Raw genomic sequence first — 20,889 nt, 5'->3', positions numbered from 1 at the left:
ACAATAACTTGTATTTCAGATAATGCTACTAGAGTAATAGAGCCTTCAAAGCCTCAGCCCCAACCCTGCTACGCTTCTGCAGCAAATGCGAACAACATGAGACCAGCTGTCCCAGCTGAGGACTCCCCTCTAAGCCTAGGCTTAATGAGGGATTGGGCATCATTCTGCAAGTTGCTGAAATCAATTACGTGAATGCGACATCTTGAAAATCTCTGGCACACGCTGCTTTTAATACTTTCTGTTCTTAAAAGCAGGTCCCAAGAACAAAAGTTTTCAATTTCACAACATTTTGAAAAGGCCGTGGAGGCTTTCCTGCTCTGTTGCAGCACGCAAACTTTCCATTTTGCCTGATTAAGTCCCCTGGAGTAGAGGCATTCATGCACAGACATAAACGAATGCTTCAAACAACAGAGCAGGGACAGCCCACCACCCAGAAACTCAGTTCTACTAATGGAAAGCAATTGAAGGCTTTTGTAAACCGCTAGAAGGACAAAGCAGGGGGAAAAATGCACATGAAACCGCGGGAGTCGGGGCAGGTGGCTGACATGGTCTCTGCACGTGAGAGGTTATGAACTCCTGCCTCCTGACACCCCACAGGAGCAGCCCTGTTGCTATACGATGGTCACACAGGTGACTGCTGCCATTCCGAACACTTCACAAATACCATCGCACATGCAAAGGATGTTTTCGGTTTTAGCCAGAGTTTTGAAAGCAACTTTTCCTTTTGAGCCCTGTTTCCTATCAGAGTTTGCTTGTCAGAGGCATTATAACCTGTTGGATGTCATGATCTGGTTAATTTGCTTCCGTTTTTGTCATGAATGGGATGGAGGTTCACCAGCAACACCAGATCAGGGCTACAATTAAGGGGGCTCCCTGGGGTTTGCTGGCTATAGAAAACTAGTCCAGAATCCTTCAGAGGTGGGAATTGTTGGGGCTCCCATAGTAAAATGCCAGAGCCTTTTAAAGTGTTTGCTTAGAAATGTGTTTGAGCTGTGAAATCTGCTCTCCAGTGCAAAGAAAAACAAGCAAAGCCATGCTAACAGAGTCAGCCTTTGTTATCCTGTAAATTACAACCTCGGCTTTTATTTGCAGAAAGTCCTGGCTCTTCTTTCCCAGTAGCCTTGAAATTATAAAGGTATGTAATGAATGGGACCAGAAAGAGAGAAAAATGCAGGTGGTTTTGCCCATACGAAACATCCAGTTCAAACACATCATAAAGTCGTATGATTAATTCTAGTTTAAAGAGAGCAAAATATGAAAAAAAGATCATTTCGCTAAGCTTATTTGAGAGTGGAGAGACCCCACTGCAGAGATAATGATGGATAAAAATAGGCTGCATTTGTCAGTTGGGGACTCAGGAGAAGCAGCTGCTCAGTAATCACCTCCTGACCATTAAAGCTCTGCTTGGGAAACTTTCAGCTGCCTGCCAATGCTACTGGTAGGGCTTTGCAGGAAACTCTCTGCTTGTACTTCTCTTCCCCATCACCTCCCAGCAGACAAAATTTCATTCCTCTCATGCCAGGCAGCTCCACATGACTGACAGAGGTACCTCACGACAGGCAACGGATGTAGCTGCGGAGGCTGAAAAGAAAATGCCACATTGCAGACAGAGGTTCAGCGAGTATTTTACCTAGTGAATGTCAGACAAATAATACAGAAAATGCCAACAATGATCCCCTGTTAAAACTTCTCCAGCACCTGACAGAAGACTTTGATTCAAATCCAAACCTCCACAAGGTTGAGGGGCATCTAGACTTGGGGCTCAACTAACAAGTGCGAAGCTCAGAGGAGAAAGAACTTGATTGAGCTTGTTTTAGAGATCACATAGACAAGAAACATGCTTCTGATTCTAACTTCGTCAGAGTGGTAAGAGTCAGACCAAGGCTATATTTTAGTTGCCTCAAAAATGATTTAAAATGCAGAAATCAATTTCTCTGTAGCTTCAACCCAAACAAAATGTTTTGCAGCTGAGCAAAATATTAGACAGTATGTTTCCAAAAGTGAGTACAAAACAGACAGCAAAGTATTAGGTGGTTTTTGAAGAAACAAATAAAGGACATAGAGGTTTTCCACTTTCCATTTTGTACTAGATTCATTTTTCTGGCAGAATGCTCCCCAAGATAGACAAGAATGGTTTAGAAGAGACTTTCTTCAACGGTCTATCTTATGTGCACAGAGACTTCATCACTAGTTTTTTAAAAAGGATTCAGCTTAGTACAGCTTCTTGATTATGTACTGTTTGCTGAAGTAAGTTTAAGTTGAACATTTGTATGAGAAAGAAAGCAGAAATTAAGTACAGAACAGGTTATGACAAAAATCAATATTCTCTTTTACGTTCTTTCATACAGATGCCTTTACTGGACATGCAACAAATAGTTGCTTCCAGCAACTGCAACGTTTAAGGGCAACACCTAACAGTATTTGCTGTACCTTCTAGCACAGCAATCTTCCAGCCACTTTTCTTTGCATTTCTTTGGTTGCCTACTTCTGTTGGACGGTTCCTTTTTCTAGAAAAAAAAACCTCATGTAATTCTGTATAACCTTTAAAATGAATAGTGTTTCTCTAGTCTGTTTATTATTCACATACAGTTTTCTCAGGACAGTCATTTCCACAGAAACATGGGATACAAGAAAGAGGTATTATTTGCAAGGATACACTGCAACCGGGAAATTCTGCATAAGCACTGTGAAACAGAGCAACAAACCTCACCCTAGGAAAAGTCATTCACAGAAACAAAATCCAATAGCTCACTATACTTGCATTGAGGCAAATCTTTGTTCTCAACAACTAAATGTATCATCAGTTCAGAGCTAAAGCCCTGTGTTAGAAGTGATGCCCTGGACTCCAGAAGATGCATGTCCTCTGCAGACTGCTAACTGCCTAGCAAAACTGCTGCTGTTCAACGCAGTGGTTCCAGCTGCTCAAATACTGCCAAAGCCGTGATGAGAACGGTCCCCACGTCACCAACATTGTGGAGGTGGAAACTCCACCCTGCACTCATCAGAAAACCGGGAGTGGAGAATAGGATCTGTGCACTCAAGAATATCTACTAAGTAATTAGGTGAGAAGTAGGGTAAGTCTGGATGTAGCCCTCCTTCTCCCTACAATAGGCAGCAATTACAGATTGCTCTACAAGACGATTGAAGTAGTGGTGGATAAGGAAAAATCGTGTAACCTCCTAAGCTATGCAGTGCCCCTTCTTCCCAGAGAATCATAAAGTTATAACCTATCCTGGGAAGAGTATTATGATCTCCTTTTAACTATAAACCATCCAGGGAACTCTTCAATTACACAAAATGCATCCAAGTAGATGATGGGAGCATGGAGTGAAGAACAGCAGACCAAAGCAGGGAGTGGACAAGCTGCAAGGACATTGTGTTTCATGCAGGATAAACAGGTGTCCGAGCACTGTGAGTCATCTGCAGTTTAAGTGGGTCACAGATGACAGGAGGCTGCCAGAGACTCATTAGGGATATGGAGATTTGGGAGGAACTAATTGTGAAAAGCACAGGTCCAGCACTTCTCAGAGGAATTAGAAATCTGTGTGATCTACCCAGAAATAATAAGGTAATTGTAGGTTGTTGGGTTTTTTTCTTAATAAAGTTCACAGAGAGTTCGGTATGACTGAGAAATCTGGCATTGCCCAAACTGAAGGCTGAGCAGCTCTGCCAATAATACTCTGTTAACGGGACAAATGAACAGACAAAACACAGAATAGTTGAGACTGGAAGTGCCCTCTGGAGATCATCTAGTCCAAACCCCCTGCTCTAGCAGGGTCAGCCAGAGCACATTGCCCAGAACCCTGTCCAGACAGCTTTTGAGCATCTCCAAGGATGGAGACTCCACAACATCTCTGAACAACCTGTTGCAGTCTTCAGCCACCCTCACAGTAAAAAAGAGTTTTCTTATGTTTGGATGAAGTTTCCTGTGTTTTAATTTGTGCCCATTGGCTCCCGTCCTGTCACTGGGCACCATTGAGTAGAATCAGTCTCCATCAGGTATTTATACACATTGATAAGATCGGACCAAGTCTTCTCTTCTCCAGGCTGAACAGTGACAGCTCTCTCAGCCTCTCTATCCCTCCAGTCCCTTAATCATCATGTGGCCTTTGCTGGACTTGTTCCAGTTGGTCCATCTCTCTCTTGTACTGGGGAGCCCAGCACTTCAGATGTGGCTTCACCAGTGCTGTGTAGAGAGGAAGGATCACCTCCCTCGACCTGCTGGCAACACTTTGCCTAATGCAGCCCAGGATACCATCGGCCGCCTTTGCCAGAAGTGCACATTGCTGGTCATGGTAAAGTTCCTGTCCACTAGGACTCCCAGGTCCTTTTCTGCAAAGCTCCTTTCCAGCTCGTTGGCTCCCAGCTTGTGCTGGCATAAGGAGTGATTCCTCCCCACGTGCAGGGGAGGTGTTCTGAGCAAATTTTCATACTCCTGTAACAAATATCTCCCCCAAATGCAGATATTTGGGATTTTTACTCCAGCAGTGGAAATAAAGCTTAAAATTGTTCAGGGCTAATTTTATTCTACAAAAGAGAAAGGAATGGCATGTGACATGTTATAGCTTAATTTTAAAGCATGCTACTGCTTTCCAAATAAATACTGCAGCAGTTTAACATTTACATTAACAAAGCACTTGCTCAACAAATGACAGTTTGGCAAGAGAAGCTGCAGGCACAAAGCAAGAGCACAATATATTCCTGTATCACAGAACAGAGTTAGAAATGCCAAATGTAAGCTCAGTCTGGACCCAGACTGACACTCCTCAGTCTGGTGAGCGGTTAAGCAAAGAGTTTCACTGAAGACATGGGAAGAGATCACAATCTATCCTGTAAACTACCTGAAAGCAAGCAAAGCAAGCAAGCACCATGAAGCAAATGCTCTTTTCAACAGCACAGGACAGAACAGAAGGACATTACTGAAAGTCAGTGAAGGTGATTTTTTTCCCCTTACGGCTTTGACTTGCTTTATTTGGAAACCAGTCTGTCGCAGAACCTCAAAATTTGCTCAGTCATAGAGGAAGGAACTGCATCGTGTGTCTGATGCCTTTTGGTAGCAACAGGTGACCATCATCAAGCTATATTAGAGATCTGATGTTTCCACTTTTCTTTCCCTTACCCCCAACACAACACCTGTACTTAGAGAAGGCAGCTTCTTACAGTTAGTAGAAATAAAATGAAATACCAAAGGTAAGTCCCAGAGGAAAATGGAAGATGGGAAAACAATCAGGGACTGGGAAAGCCAGAAAATTCTCGCAGCATTGAAGCCTTCTCTGGCCACTGTTCAGCACAGATTTGAGGATCCTTTAGGAGAAGGGTCTAGTTCTGATTCTGCACTCATTTAACTGCAGAGGAGGAAACCCATAAAATACACTATTTCCTTCTGCTCTCTACCAGTATTTCTACTACCTGTAACTACAGCCTAGACACCTCCCAAGGACAACTAATCTCCGAGAAGATGTCTTAGGATAGGACAAATCAGCCTTTGACAACAACTGTCTTTCTCCAAGAACTATGAAATGAGCTAGCTTGTAACACAACTAGCTTAAACTCGGTGTTTAAGTTCTAGACTACCTAAGTTAAGGGATATCAGTCTTATCCTGTGTCATTAATCCCTAAAGTTCAAGTAATATTTTAAACATATCCATGAACATTGCTACATATGAACACAGAAGTATGGTCAAGAAAATCTAGAATCCTTTTTATTCCTTAGCAAGAAGACTAAACATTTGTGCCTGTTCATTTGTTAGAAGGTGCACTTCTAGCAACAGAATTTTTGACAGCAAAGTGAAGAGAACATAGAAGTCATCTTAAATTCATGTCAGACATATCAGAAACTCTAAACTGAAGGATTCTTATCTCCCTTGTACAGGATCCAGAAATTTTACAAAAAAGACAACAATGCTTCCTTTTTATGGGGAAGGAAAGTAAAAGACACTGGGGGAAAAAGAAAATCCATCTTACTTCTGACAAGCCTCTTACAAACTCTGAAGAGCAACTTAAAAAAACAACCCCTTCTTGAAGCCTAAAAGAATATTAGAATCTTCTACCTTTATCTTATAAGCTCTTTGGAAAATTTTTTCTGTTGATATTAGACATCTGGGAGCAACGGTTTCATACACTATTAGAACAAACCAGCTATGATGTCTCTGTTTCCCAGGTAGCACACCATGGGCACAAGCAGGCACTCACGATCTCCAGTTCAGTGCAAACTATTCCAGAAGTGAGAGAGACTCCATGTGCTTCTAGAGGCTCTTTGTTTTGTTGTTCCTACTTTAAAATAGAGGTCACTCTGACTGAATGTATCCATTTGCTCTTTTTTCATAGCAAATTTCTTTTCAACAAATTAGCAGATCCTGTAAATAGAAAGCAGAGGGATGCCAGGAGAAAGTTGCTCTATCCTGTACATTGAATTCATTTCAGTTGCTACAATTCAACATGAGAACTTATAATCCTGAGAAAAAGAGTCCTTGTGTTTTGGAGAAACCAAACAAATTAAGCTGAATAGTAATCAATGTGGTTAAACACAGAAGAAACAAATACTGGAAAAATGTCAGCATCATTCCTTTAAAAGATATGCAAGTTATACAGGTTATATCAGGGTATAGTTATATCATGGTTCTGCCAGCCAGCAAGACTGCTTATATTGGCCACGATGTTCCTCCCACAAAAGACAGGCTATCCTTTGCAAGTAAAATAGCATCCAGAGTCTTTTTTCCTCCCCTCCTCTTCCACACAGAAAAACAAAGGACTTCACTGTCAAAAGCCAAGACCAACAGTTTATGCTGTACACTTAAAGACAGAAAACTTGAAGAGAATCCTCTGGCAGGAGCAAGTTAAACATCAAAAAGCAAGACCATTATTCAATAAAATCCTGCACTCAGATGTATCCCTTTAGGAAGAACAACAGATAACTATTGTCTGAAACAGCTTAGTGGCATTCTAATCGCCTATTAAATGAATTACACTACAAAGCCATCATTCAAAGACTTTTAAAACAGTTTTTGCACAGATGGTGTTGCTCTGCTCCTTTAATTCCCCCCATCTCTCCACTCACTTCGCACAGCACCAGGCCTCCGGAACCAGCTGTGCTCTAGCAAGTCTCTTCCCTTCTACCCCAGGCTTCTCTCCTTGCAGCTCCCAGGAACTGACAAATACCTTCAATATTACGGAAAAGTTCTTATAAATAAGACTTACAATACCACTGCAGACAAGGAGTTGGAAGTTTGCAGAAAACCATGCAAACTAACCCTAAATTCTGATATGCATGAAACCCACCTACCTACTGCTTTCAACACCAAAACAAAGGCTAAAGATATGACAACTATGTACAACCTAAAGCTCCAATGACAAGTATAAAACTAGACCTCTATTGTAATACCTTAAATCTATTCTCTTTTGCCTTAGTTACGTTACTGCCTATTGCAGCAATCACCAAGTTACAGCCCGAATAAAACCCAAATATCCTACTTCTGAATCGCAGCAACTCGACCACCTAATCGGTTGAAGTGCTGTAATCTTGCATTACTGCCAAGTCAGGAAGAGCTCCATTGTATCACACCATTTTCATCCACAAACTTCACAAAGCTTCTCTATTTTGCAGTTCATAAACATACCATTATCTTGTGGCAGACTGTATTGAAACAAAACACACGCACAAAAAAAACCTAGGAGGACCTATCTTTTTTAATCCTGTAAAAGGGAAGATAATGTCTTATCTATTACATTATATCTTGGACTGCTGGAAAGTTTTAAAGATAACCTATTTAAAGAAACAAAACAAACCCTCAAACCCTCTGTTTTCCTCTCCTATGAGCATAAATGAGTAAACCAGTTGTAATTTTTAAAGGTCAGGGCCACTCTTCATTTGTCATTTTTGCCACTTCTCACACGGATTTCCAATTATATTGTAAGCCAGCAGCTTGCAATGTACAATATCATAACGGTATTTTCAAGATTAGTACTCAGTTTTGCATGCAACTAATGAGTGAGTCATCTGGCAATTGCCTTAGCAGCAATGGAAGTGTACAGCACATACCCAAGTTCTAATTTATATTATTTATTATATCCTTGATTTCCAGCAGCATAATGATTTTTCTCCAAATATACAATTCTGTTGAGGATACCACAAATCATAAACTAATTAATATAATCATTGCAAGAGCACAGGAATGTAACTGATGCCAATGTATTACTGTAGGTAGATCAGAGACAAGGAAACCTTTCAAGCCACCTTCTCTCTACATACATCGCATAAACGTTATAGACTTTTGCTCTGCAGGAAGTATCTATATCACAGAATGCAGAGAGCTTAGGGGAAACCACAGTCATGCTACATGAACACATTTTAAAAATTGTCCAGCATTAAATTCTTCAGAAATGTGGATGATTGTATGCAACTGCCTGAAATGTCGATTCTGAAACAGACCCTTTTGTTCTGGGTTTGTACTGCACACAGGGGACCAAAGAGCACCCCATTCTGGGGGCTCTGGACAGAAAATGGCTGTTGTAGGTAAAAAGCCTTAAAAGCAAAGAGGCCACTAACCAGAAGAATAAACCAAGAGGACCAAAAGACCACGCATGGCAATTCAGAGGAGGGTGGGTTCTGTAAGAAAAGAGAAGAGGAAGGAGTGACAGCCATGGAAGAACAGACAGATGCGACCACAAGAATAACTAGATAGAGAAGTTACATAAGCTTCATCTTGAACTGCTCACATAGTACCAGAATTGCATTAGAGGCAAACAGGACAGGAGGAACAGGTAAAAGGCAAATACACAAAACACACAAAGAAACAAAAACCTACAGTACTGTACTGTGTCAACAAACCTTACGCGCTGGATGGCAGAAAGCACAGCGATAACAAGAACTGCCAGATGTGACAATTCACACGTTACAACCTTGAAGGAGGAATTATAAGAAACAGTCAAAGGCTTTGTAGCCATATAAAACAAAGCTGAGAAAGAGGACCATGATGTAGGGTAGAAGGACCAAGACAACCCATTTGGGGCTGAAACTCAGCTGAGTATTTCACTGCCATTTTCAGTAAGGAAAATGATGCTGAAGGGAGATGAGCCAGAAGATGCCTGCAAAACACAAGAAGGTCACTGCATCATGCTCAGATGGTCTCACTAACCTCAAACCAGGATGCCAAAAGAACTGGTACACAAAATCACAAGGTTCAGGGCTGAGATTTTTAAAAATCAGATTTTTCTGAATGACCTTATGTTTTGATGTGCCCTCTCAAAATGGTATTTAATGACCTGCAGTTAAACCCAAACAGGAAGAAATATTTTTGTTCTTGATGAAAACCCTAATTTTTCATTTCAGCCAGTAAGATGAAACTTTATTCACGAAATTCTCACATAGCACTCAGCTCCCTTCTCAGATAGCACACATCTCCCCTTCAGAAGGGTTGTTCTTGTAAGTGCCCAACACTTCTTCAGACATCGAGCTGAGGGTCTCAGGCTGGAAATCCAGGAAGAGTGGCAAAAATCAATTAGTAGGCACTGGAAGAAGCTTGGTTTGAATAACTTGACCAGCCTCAACACAGTGTGCCTGAAGCAGTGACAAAAAGACAGCTATTCAAGTGATTATCTAAAGGTCTTAGCAACAAGATCTTCCTTAGTTCTCTTCCATTTTTCTCCTTTGCTCACTGTTCTCCTCAACATATGAAGAAGGGTCTATGAACATGTTCTTCACTGCACAACCCCAGAACATCCTGGGTGCCAAAGGAGGCAAAGAACATGTGGAAAATGAGTGTACAATCTTTTAGTTTAAAACCATGTTATACTGTACTCACAAAAAAAAGGGCCAGATTAAGGTTATGTGACATTTCTTAGTTCTCTTAGCTTTATACAGTCTTCTAGCGATTGCACAATAGTGTGTGACTTCCTAAGGCCTTGATAAAGCAAAGCAAAAAATGGCTATCAAAGGCATCATGTTAACATACTCATGAATGATGAGGAGGATTGGAACCTGGAAAGCCACCACCCAGCTTTCTGCTGGCAGCAGCAAAAGATTAGGGAATGTTTGGCGTGGGTCTGTTCTGATTAAATGGAGGTTTCTGTAGTTGATCAAGGCTTCTGTAAAGTCACCAGAGATCTGGTCGATATAGTTAATGGAGTTTAAGTCAAGATTCATCCAGTTCAAAACAGACAACTGATTTCATTAGATAAATCAAATCCTAAACTCCAAGGGAGGACTGGACAGCTGACTTAGATGCAGATCTCCACACAGCAGACAATTCCGTTTAACTGAGATGAATCCTGCCCTTGGTAGTCTATTCGGGCTCTGTAGGAGAATGTGGAAGACAGCATATTTCTCACTCTGCAGTCCATGGACATCTAAGCTATCAGGAGATGCTCTACGAATTGAAAGATTTTTTTTTTCTTTTAAAACATGTACAAACTGATCCCAAATCATCACTACATTTTAAGCCGAGTACAACAAAGCATTTCCTTATCGTAATTCTTAGAAATGGCTCAATTGTCTTGGCTTAAGTCTAAAAAACAAACAGAATCAGAGCTCATGCAAACAAAAGCAGACACTCCATATGATAAATCTCAGCCCATAAGGTTAAAATATTTGATTCCGAAAACCAGGTCCTACAAGAGATAGAGTAGACAATTCTTCAGCAATTACTCCCCAACCCAATGGAAGCAAGCTGGGACTTAGGAATACATACGAACGACCATGATATTAACAGCTATAAAACAGAATTTGTGTCTACAATTAAACGCAAAGCTTAAATTAAAATTATTTTGCTTTAAAGTGATATTGTGTGGGCATACCAGATTTCTGACATCAAACTTAACATCATGCTTGCAGTTTTCGAAAGGGGGAAAAGTCAACTTACCACCTTTAAAGCCAATTTATGCACCAAAAGTCCCCCAAAGTCTGTGTGGCAATGATATTTCGTACAGAACACAATAATTAACTCGCATTCCTTTTTTGTTCTGTATTCCACCTTTAACAAGAGCAACTGCTCTTTTAACAATGCATAATACAAATAGCAAATGACACTGACTTATTTCTTATCTTATCTACACTTGTTGAAGAGTCGGCTACAATAGAAGTGAAGTAACAAAAAAAAAATCCAAGAGTTAAGGCCATTATAGAAACCAAAGATTGTTATATCCTGTCATGCAAAGGGCAATAATGTCACAAAGGAAATGCTTTCTTTGCCCCATGCACTTTTTCATACTTATTACTTTTGTGAAAGTCAAGAAGATTGCTGCTTGACTGAAAGCAGACATGACCTATGAGGTCTGATGAAGTCAGTTAAACATAGAAACATAAATGATTATGTATTACTTCCTTAATTCATAAAATACTTTCTCGTAAGCCTGGAGCATCATGAACATATTTTTACCAGCAGTAGTTTTGTCACATGAGAATAAATGACATCAGACAGGGAGTTTAAATCCAAAACTTAGTACAGCAAACTTAGCTAGTCAAAGTGATGAAAACTTAGGGAAGTTATGCTCATTTTTTTCTGGCATCCAGGTACAGCCAGCCTGTTTCCATCTTATTCTGCAGTAATTTGAAGGAATATACCAGGGTGACTCAAACTACCCAAAGTGATCACACAGCCTGATCCCTTGTATCTTCTATCTCCTCTCCATACCTAAAATTATTGCTTACAGATGTTATTTCATGCATGAAGAAACCCGGGAGACAGTAGGCAAGAACATTTTCTCATTCATCACAAGCAAATCTAGACTGATTCCTCTCATTTATCCCAGCAGTCATCAGAGGGAAAAAAAATAGTAAAAAAAAAAAAAAAAAAATCAGAGAGATATTTTAGATATAAGTTGAAACGGAGGCCAACATTAGATGCTGATGGTTTGTTAATTTTAGGCTTCGTTGTCAGGCAAGTAGATGTATTTTGTAGCTGATAAAAGATAACAAAGAACATTCATTCTTATGGCATCCCTTATCATGGCCTAGCCAACACTGCTACAGATTTAATAGCTCCCCTCTAAACCATCAGCCTTCTAGGCTCCCCCAACTATCAGTTCACGCTGCTTTTTGCCAGCAAGCAGTAGGTGCAATCCAGGTCTTTGACTAGAACGTGGTGGGGGTTGAGTTGTTGTTTGCTTCTTTTACTCATCAGTTAGCATTACACAGCAGTAAAAACTCAGCAGCAGTCATGACTGAGCATTAAAATTTCCTATACAGCCTCCTTTTTTTTTTTTTTTTTCCTTTAACCCTGGAAAAGAACCAACTTTCTTTAACCATTAACTTGTGAAACAGATACACAGACACACATCCCTTAATATTCTGCAGCTCCTTTTGTACATAACTTGGCATTCGCTTCCTATGCTATTTATTCATTTTCCCTACCAATACAGTACCTTTACTAATGTTTTGTACAGACTCAGTTTGAAGGCTCAAGTATCAGAGAATCAAAGCAATATTTGTAAGTTTTTGTTATGAAATCAAGCACATGATTTAACTAACGACATAAGGAATACATTTTGTAATCAGGAGATGCTAACTGCCCTCCAGACATGTTCCTCATTCCAGGTCTAATAGTTTCTTTTCTCAATTGACATATTGGTGCAATAACACTCAGCATCATGTAAGTCATTTTTGCTTATGCTTCCACAAAAAACACTTTGCTATTTATGCCTTTGATATGACAGTGTACCCCGCTTTCAAAACAACCGCTAAAAGTCTTCAAACATTCTGGTAACAATCACAGAGAACGCTGAAATCCTAAAATTAAACCACAGATCAGAGATGGGCAATTTTATGTTGAGGAGGGCATTTGTACAGAGTGAGAATACTTTATTAAAAATAATAATGACCACAGTTCTTGTCATCCCAGAACTATTCAAGAATTCAAGTCAAATTCACTGAATAGTTTTAACTGGAGGAAAAAAAAGTGAGGAGTAGAAAGCATCAGGGGTGTTACGACCATGGAAAACCATATTTCAGCAGTGATAAAGGAGACTCCGATTCATGTTCTCAGAAAGGAACACAGGTAGCCACAGAGGTGTTTTGACCGAGATACTCCGGTTTTCCGTACTATTTCCAGAATTTAAACAAGCCTGGCAGAAGGAAAGGCATAGACAACTAGAAAATAAAAACTGCTTGGAAAGATGCAGAAAGCAAATAGCCAGAAATTCAGAAATATTTATACCATTCAATCCACATGCTTGTTCTTTCTCCATAGGGATTGCCCGTCTTCTCCTTAAAGCATTTTGAAGGATATTCGCCCCATAGATAACATGGGGATGGGGTGTTCCCTCTTTCTGTGGATGCTTTTTAATGGGCTCAATGAAGTAATCCCCATGGGGCAGATGGAAATATCCAGTCTGAAAATAAGCATAAAACAGTTAATCTCTACTGTCCAGTACTGGAAGTCAAAAAAAAACATAGACTCTGTTCACATCACTATCTCTGAGCTTTTCTCTTAAGCCAGTCATTACACTGCAGCATCAAAATACGAAAACAGCAGGTTTTCAGCATTTATTTTGCTGCATACATCAAGGTTGCTTTGTACCTCACAAAGGCATAACAGGCTAAAGGGGAGTGTAAAAAATATCCTCTCTCTAATAACCTGAAATCCAGTTTATTGAGGCAAAGGTTCCATATTTGTACAAAGCTGCTGAAAGGTCACAAGTTAATTAGTCACACACAATGCACTAAGAAGAGTTGCGTCTTGTTCTTCTGGCTTTTTGTATCTCTTCCCTAGAGAAGAAACCCTGAATAGAAGTTATTTCATAAACAGAAAGTATAATTCTGCTCCTAGCTGAAATTCCATGGTCAGATTATACAACACTTCAGACTCAAACTGTGTGGTCCACTCTCATCTCAAAAGTGCAAAAACCTTCTGGCCCCAGGCTTTCAGTGGAACAAGCAAGCAGCTGTTCACACATTTTAACAAGCTCTTGTGATCATAAAATAGACCTCCATAGCAAAGGCTGTAAAATTTCCCATACTACAAGTTCTGTACCAAACTCCTGACTCTGACTGAGCAAGAGGGCCTTTGATACCCATCTGGACAACATAGGATTCATTTATATCTCCAACCCCTGTGACTTGAGGGATGGATTTGGCAGCTGGACATGGTCTCGGTCCCTTGTGCCCTTGCTAGCATTTTTTGCAGGGATTACTAACATCGCAAGAGCATTGTATAGCCCTTCCACTTTGACATACACAATATATACAGAGCAGTACTAAACCTAAAGCAAAGGCTCTACTACCAACACAGTCCTGCCTGACCCACATGGAGGACCTGAGGGGAGATCTAGGCATCTCCCTCTTATGGCTTTTTCCCCCCTCTTTAGCTTCTCTCATCATTACAACCTTCTTAACTTGCTCCGGGGCAGGAAAATAGAGTAGCAACACTACTCCTACAGCTTCTGTATTCAAACTTACATGGATAGAAACCAGAAACTCCTTTTGAAACTCCACAAGTCTTCTAGTTTCCCTAGATGGCTGGGAAAGCTAGTATGTGAGTGAGGGGAACAGGACCCTGTTCCCTGTCCATGGGAACAGAGAAAAAAGCAATTCTTAAATAAGCAACGATGGGCTATGTATTAGCAGCCCACAGGTAGCGCAATGAGAACTCCATACAACCTGCTTCAAAGTCCCCTCCAACAGACGCCTTTTACCTCCACTCTGATTGGCACCAGCGCAATATGTTCCACATCAAATTTGTCCAAACATGCAATTTTAACTGCCTTTTCAGAGTCTCTATCAGTTCCTAAAAGCAGAAACTCTTTCCTGCCAGGTTTCCCTTGCAAGTGAAAGTTTAAAAGCCAGAGCTTGTCCTCGGTTTGAGTCTCATGCTGTTTTCACAGGTTCAGGACTCAAAGTTACCAAGGTTTGCTCATCTGGAATTACTGTTACTGCTTGTATGTGTTCTCCTTTCTTCTCAAAAAAAAAAAAAAAAAAAAAAAAGAAAAGAAAAAGAAAAAGAAAAAAGAAAGAAAGAAAGAAAGAAAATCAAGCCTTCTAATTCTTAAAACATGAAACCAAAAATATTCAGGTTGCTTTTTAAATTATAAATCGAGGCTCCTTGAGTATGAAGTGCACTATAAAAGCAACAAATCCCATATTCAAAATGGATAAAGATGTCAAGCAAGCATGAATCTAGAGAGTAAGAATGCCTACAAGGATGCTAGACCAGGAGTTCAGTAGATGTGGCTTTCCTCCTGCTGCTCAAGGAATCAAAGTATCGGCACAAATCCTTGCCCAGTCCTTTTCATTCTACAGGAACTTAGTCTCTGATACTCTGAAAGTCTGGGTCACTTTAACCTTCTTTTTCTGTTGTGTTTTTAACTGAGAATCAGGAAGAACTAGCTATTTTCACTGCAGACCCCAACTTTGTAAGGCAGGTTGATTAGTCACCGGGCTATTGTGTTAAAGTTGCATCTGTAAAAAGAAAGGCAATCATATAAAAACATTTTATATAAGTAGTGACCTCATTTCCAAAACTTCTCCCTGCCAATGCTTGCATGTAAAAATTCAGCTCTCCATCCATGCTTTACAAGGCAAGATAAACAGACATTTATCATATTCCACACTGTGCACACATACAGAAAACAGCAATAAAGGTTGTTCAATCAGCCACCAAACAGTTAATGCAGAACCTGACCTCAGACATCTTCATTATTTTTTTTTTAAACATTGTTGTTTTTCAGTATAGAACATCTGTTTTCTCAGTCTTACGGTTTTTTGCCATAGCAACTCTGTCCCAAGTCATCTCTGCTCCAATACACCCACAACACCCCAAACCAGCTGGGATTCTGTGGACAACATCTGTCAAGCACAGCAGTATGACCTTACTGTCCCATCCACATGAGGCAGAAATCCTGCTAGGCTTCCTCTAGATCAGGGATGAACCTAGGCGTGTTCCTCCTGTCCTCTGCAGTAATTGTTCATCTACGCTAGTTCTTACACTGTTCTCATCAGTGTCATCACAGCACTTTCCAGGAGTACACATGGTTCCTTGACTCACTTCTACCACATGTGCTTTGTTCCTTCTGCCGGTGGATAACTGCACATGCAAAGCAGCGATGCAGTCTGCAGCACTGTCCTTTTTTGTGCTGTAATTACTACCTTCCTCCTTGTCCCCTTCTTTGTTACGTGAGGCAAGGTCCAAAAGACAAAAGAGGAAACTTGTGATGCTCCTTAAAACTTGGAAACAGCCATGTCTGTGTGTCAGATCTTTCCCAAAGAAAGCCATCTCAGACATGAATAACTTATGTGATAACTTTGTTCTTTAGAAGAAGTTGCCGGTAACAGCCAGAACTTTTGTATTGGTTGGCTACAGATTGCTGCATCTTAGGAAGATAAAGACTGATGATGAACTCAACATCCACAGGGAAGTCTCTTTAGATGCATGAAGGAGAAGTCTGAGGGTCCATCTGCCCAAGACGACACTCCAGACTTTGCAGTGTCATCAACTCACGAGTTGACTTGTCACAACTGCAGTTTCTTGCACAGCTCCTGACACCCTGCAACTAGCAGAAAACCTCTACTATTGAAAGACATTTACGCTCCTAGAGTGGCAAAACTAAGCTAGAGACGGAACTGCTACCAGCTCAGAATAAACCAGGAAGAACCCAAAGTACCTTTTTAGGTGTTGCACGACTCTTCATGGTTAGCTTGGCACTACTGTTGGACACAGCCACACAGTCATTTCAGGCATGCTCAGTAGCAAGCATCATAAGCCAAAGCAAATTTAGAAGCTCTCTCCCTTTCCAACTCTCAATGATGCTAAGCGCCCCTTAAATATACTTTCAAATACTTCTCTCTTTATATCAACTCTATGCCATTGTGAAAACACACTCAAATTATCAGAAATGGAACTGCAGGTCAATAACAGATTGCACTGGAATATATCATACTGCCTTCTACATATAATAATATATATATTTTGTTGCCATCATAACTGTATGTCCTTGCTTAACATCAGTTCAATAGGATGATGGGAAAATGGACCAGCCATTTGGAACCACACCTGAGGTCACTGTAGGGTTATGATCCAACTACATCCCTAAAAATCCCTAAATCCTGTTTTCCTACTGAGAGTACAGTATTCCACCAAAAAAAAAAAAAAAAGAAAGAAAGAAAGAAAAGAAAAGAAAAAATAGCAAAAGCCTTACTGCAGTCACAGATTCTACCCACCAGTATATCTACAAAAAAGATTTAACCCTCTTTCATCCCCCAGAAAGAGACCTGAAACCATGTAAAAGCAACCATGCCTTGCACCCCCTACACATCTGTCTTACTTAAAACTTGTGCTCAATGCAGAGTTCTGACACGCCCTTTAGTTCAGTGCGGACGTGATAAAGCAGCTAGGACTGCCCTCCTCAGGACTTCCTACCGTGCTAGGTTCACATAAAAGTGGTCCAGAAGCCAAGCCTGAAGCTATTTCACTGTGCTCCAACATGGACTGTTGAAATTTTGTTCTCATAAGTTTTCTGTAATTCTGCTCACGTTTTGCCTCATCTCCAGTCTTAGCTTTACTAGCATCTCTTTTCTCATTACCTGTCTGTTTAAATTTAAAAACACAAAGGTTACCTGCTACTAAAACCTCTCTGCAAACAGACCAAAGTCTTGAAGGATGAACCAGCTTGTCTTTCATTTTCATTAGCCAGACATATCAATCTGGTAAGAATACCCCAAAAGCTTGGCGCATGCTGACCCCATGCATCCTGAGAGCTGCTGGAGATGCAGCATGCTGCCCAGGATCTTGTACACTGCCAGTGATCTCTAAAGACGCATAACAAGTAACTATAATTACTGATAGGAAAGAAGGTAGCATTTTATATCCATTCACTTAAAATGTCTTAAGTCCCAATAGCTTAAAGTGGCTTAGGAAAGCTGTAGAAAATTGTTTCCCTTTTTTGGCACAACACTGATTGTCTGGGCTGGCTATAACGATGCATGTCAGCTAAATCCAAAATTGTTGTTGGCTTAAAACTGCCAGCAATGTAGAAACATGGACAATAAGAAATGTGTAGGTACAAATTTAGCATGCTTCAACTGAAAGTAAGCTCAGGAGTGGTAAACCTTTCTGCACAGACATATCCCTTGGTATTATGCCTGTGACTGCAGAGGTAACTTAAGAGCAATACTAAAAATATGTATTACCTCATATCTTCTAAAAAACCTATAAAAAGTTATGACATGCTCCACTTTCATCATCTACAAATGGCTGCATTGCATGCATGAGCTTATCAGGAGGAGGAAAAGATACAATATTTAGTCCACATAAAAGAGCATTGGATAGACCAGCTCTGGAACCTGCCTCAAAACTTTCCCTTATTTCTAGTACTATGCAATTTTTAAATGTCTAAAAACATTTGCCAGTTCCACTTTCAAGCTGCAACAAGAACAGGAGATGATACCCTCCAGGAGAAAAGCTCTTCTCACAACTGTTCCTAGAAGTGATGGGAAGAGAAGGATGGGAAATCTTGCAAGAGAGATCACTTGTATTTCTTGCCTAACAGTGCAGATTTGAAGTTTGCTTATTGCGGTTAACAAATAGACTTTATCCAACACTAACTCAGCTGTCACACATGACAGTGCATCATTTTATGATTTAGACATAGCTAGAAAAGATTTCTTCTGTCTCAAGGTCAGAAGTTCACTGCTCTGAATAATTATGGAGCAGGTCAATCACAAGGCTTCTTAAACTGTTCTTCTTCCATAAAGGCTCTCCATAGCAAGGAATGCTTTGCCTACACTAAATAGGCATCCGTAGGTCTTCTAAAACAAGATCCTCAATCTTTGTTTTGTATACCCTGAAACTATTTTATTCTTGACCAATTAGCTGTCATGTAGCAAGGAGGATTTTTGTTCCTGCTCAGAATTATAAAGAACAGCATACACAGTCTAGCCGCTTAATCATAAATACAAATTTTATCAATTAAATGATATACCAGCTGGAAATATAAAGATCCTATACATTAGCAAAAACGAATAAAATGATCACAGCTTTAACTCTGAGAAATGTGGATGCGTTAAAAATAGCCTATTACTGTAAAAAAGATGAATACTTTGTATTTCAAATGCTAATCTTTCCAGGGAAATATTTTGTAATGAATTTAATTTCCTGTTCTGTCTTAATGAGAAGCATGATACTTGTGTAAATTTATGGGCAAATAAATAAGGAAATCACAGTGGCAAACACTGCACTCATCAATGCTGCTTGGGATGAAGCAATTGCAAAAGTCTGCTTCCAGCATGCAGATGTGCTTTCAAACAGCTTCCATAACACTTTCATTACTTGCTGAACTAGCACTATGCACTTGCCCTTTCGTTCCTCATAGGCGACACGCTGTGAAAGGAAATAATGAGACCAAATGGAAGAAAACATCAACAAGCTCTGCATTAAACTTACTTCACAGCACTCAGAACTGGCAAAATTCCCTCTGCTGTTAAAGTGTTGCCTTAGATTTGTTTTTATTTATTCTTTCCTGAGTCGCAAATATAACAGCAAACATTTTTCATTTAGAAGTCCATCAGATTTCAAGCTCTGTATACACATATGTATTTTTTAGGATATCCATGTGTGATGATGCTACTATTTGAGTGCATTCACACAGCCTCATCATAAATAAATGAGCTTTATTTATGCTCATTGCAAAATCCAGATTGCAATATTTAGCTTTTTTTTTTTTTGATGCTAAAAGATTGCAGCCAAGTTTCCATCATTTAAGCTTCTTTATGAAAAACTATTGTATAAAAAGGTAATAAAAGTGGCCAGAAAATGGGGATTTTCCCCTCAATGCCTACAGGTGAAAATATACCACGAAATTTTTTCTTCACTTTTTTTTTCCTTCAGAAAACCTCCTACAAATTCTGACATACTTTTGGCAAAAGTGTCTCCCAGAGAGTATTTGGAAGAGCTGTCTCATTGTTCCATAAGTTTTTAGTTCGAGTGCCTCTTCCTTCATCCCACCCCCCGGCGACTCCCTGGACAGACTGCATCTCCCACAACACATGGTTCCTATCATGAGGCAGCACTAAAACATTTCTGACTCAAGATTTTCAGCCAACTTTTTTGATTTTCAGCAGAAATTTGAGTTTTCCAGTGGAAAGCAGATATTTTTCATAAAATATTTTTTTTGATCAGCGAAAAGGATTTTTTTTTTTTTTAATCAAAAAAATGTTTTCTGGCAGAATTTTCTCAAGCAATCCCACACAGGAAACCGAAGCAGAGTCCTGTGGGAAGGGAAAAAGCAGCTTGCAGCCTTGGCTAAGTTTTGCAGTGCTATCCCAGAAAGGAGGGGCTGGAGTTAGTGGGAGTATGGGGCCAGAAGGGGAAGGCTCCCAAGTTGCTAGGAGCAAGACTCCAACTTCCAATCTAAATCTGTATTACTGAGTAGATTGACAATAATGCCAACAAAAAAAATCCGTAGCAAAAAATAGTGCATTGCTCACTCAAACAGACTGCAGCATTTCTGACAACAGGGCAGCCACAGACTCAGAAAACATGGAGAGCTTTCAGAAATGAAGTGATACAAAAACAAAAAGATGCTGGGTTTACCCTTAAGTACTTTGCTCTGGTTGCTTATTGCAACTGTAAGGCATGCTAAGAGAATTTCAGTTTGAGTAAAAGAATTTTCTTATCAAAGAAAAATTTATGCTGTAGGAAACAGATGCATTCCCACACTATTTACCAGAGAATGTCAGCCTCAAGTCATCAAAACCAAACTGGTGAAATAAATTATCTGTAAACATTACAACATTACACATGCTGAGCTTATTTTCCTTTTCCAGCCTCTGATTTAATTGCTTTCTGTGCATTGTCCCCTCCCCCCAAGGATATTTCTACTCTAGTCATCATCTGATGCTATCTCAGCCAGAACCCAAGCCCAGTAACACAAGGGCCCAGGCTAAATTCTCACCAAATTCCTCAT

The 20,889-nt window shown here is 40.1% G+C and overlaps 1 protein-coding gene across 1 annotated transcript in view; it reads right to left on the bottom strand.

The window, feature by feature from the left end:
* The window catches only part of LOC112982185 (A disintegrin and metalloproteinase with thrombospondin motifs 12), a 175,034-nt gene that overhangs the window by 94,719 nt on the left and 59,426 nt on the right, over window positions 1-20,889 (bottom strand). Inside the window, exon 3 of the mRNA XM_026098382.2 lies at window positions 13,149-13,323. Within this exon, the coding sequence (XP_025954167.2) occupies window positions 13,149-13,323 (175 nt within the window). The remainder of the gene's footprint in view (window positions 1-13,148; window positions 13,324-20,889) is intronic.

The sequence above is a fragment of the Dromaius novaehollandiae genome, chromosome W (assembly GCF_036370855.1).
Source record: "Dromaius novaehollandiae isolate bDroNov1 chromosome W, bDroNov1.hap1, whole genome shotgun sequence".
Classification (NCBI taxonomy): Eukaryota; Metazoa; Chordata; class Aves; order Casuariiformes; family Dromaiidae; genus Dromaius; species Dromaius novaehollandiae.
This window is presented reverse-complemented; position numbering and strand designations above follow the sequence as displayed.